At 54.1% G+C, this 1068-nt stretch overlaps 1 protein-coding gene across 1 annotated transcript in view; it reads right to left on the reverse strand.

The window, feature by feature from the left end:
* Positions 1–783, reverse strand: part of SLC29A3 (solute carrier family 29 (equilibrative nucleoside transporter), member 3) — an 8452-nt gene extending 7669 nt beyond the window's left edge. Inside the window, 1 exon segment of the mRNA XM_009699300.1 lies at positions 535–783. Coding sequence (XP_009697602.1) covers positions 535–783 — 249 coding nt within the window.
* Between the last annotated feature and the right edge of the window lie 285 nt (positions 784–1068).

The following is a 1068-nucleotide window of genomic DNA, read 5'->3' on the forward strand; positions in this document are numbered from 1 at the left end:
CAAGCCCTGCCGCTGCCTCCGAACGACGTGCTGCACCAGCCAGCGCAAGGGAGAAACTTCCCAAAACATGTTCGATGCCTCGCCGCGAGACCAGAAGCTCCGAGCAATTTATCTCCCAGCCTGCAGGGAATTGCAGCCAAGTCCAGCTGGGAAAGCACGGAGCCCCGCGAGGCTCGGGGGCTCACCAAGCATGAAGGACAAAAAAACACCACACAGATATTTTTTTTTTTTTTACCTTGCACGGTAGAAATTGTCCTACGAAGGGCAGCCTTGCTTACGGGGAAGCTTAAGCTAAATTTTTTAAACCCACTTCAAATACAGGTAAAAGACAGACCACAAAGCGCTACGCCTTTTAGCTTGAAGCACTTTTCTTGCAACTATTCGTGCTCCCCAAATAAACCTCCACTCCTGGTTGGCAGCAGGGCAAAACCCCAGAGGATGTTCACTCGCCTTCTGGGGAAGCGGAGGGGAAAAAGAGCAAGTTAGGATGGAAATCAGCTTTTTTTTTTCCTGCCTTGGAAGCAGCACACTCACCTGCAGATCCGATGTCTCCTGTCCAACTGGGCCTGTTTGATCCGAGCAGTTTTGCAGCTTGTACATCCAGTAGTGCTTTGCCATGATGAAAAAATTCCAGGGCAGCATAGACCCGATGCCCAGGAGGAAAAAAATACTGTAGGCCCCACATAAGCGGTCACTTGGCTTTCGTTGGCTGTATCTGCTCACCGAGGGCTCCTCGAGCAGAGGCTCCTCCTCCGAGGAAAAGCCGTCGGCTGCCAGGCGCATGGTGCCGGTACGCTGCCAAAAACACCCACCGACAATGTTATCGTCACAGGAGGGTTGCAAACCATCACTCACAACCCGCTGTGCGTGGCTCCCTCCTCCTTTGGCCCGTGGTTACCCAGCAAACGCCGGATGGGTGAGCTGAACCGGCTGGGCATGGGGCTGCCTGGGTCCCCAAAGGGTGATGGAGAGGGGATGGTGATGGAGAGGGGACGGCGATACAGCAGGGATGGGCTCCACCGCACCAGCACCCACGTTCCCCTCCATAATTAATAATTAACCTCTCCC

Source organism: Cariama cristata, unplaced genomic scaffold, assembly GCF_000690535.1.
Source record: "Cariama cristata isolate BGI_N322 unplaced genomic scaffold, ASM69053v1 scaffold35734, whole genome shotgun sequence".
Taxonomy (NCBI): Eukaryota; Metazoa; Chordata; class Aves; order Cariamiformes; family Cariamidae; genus Cariama; species Cariama cristata.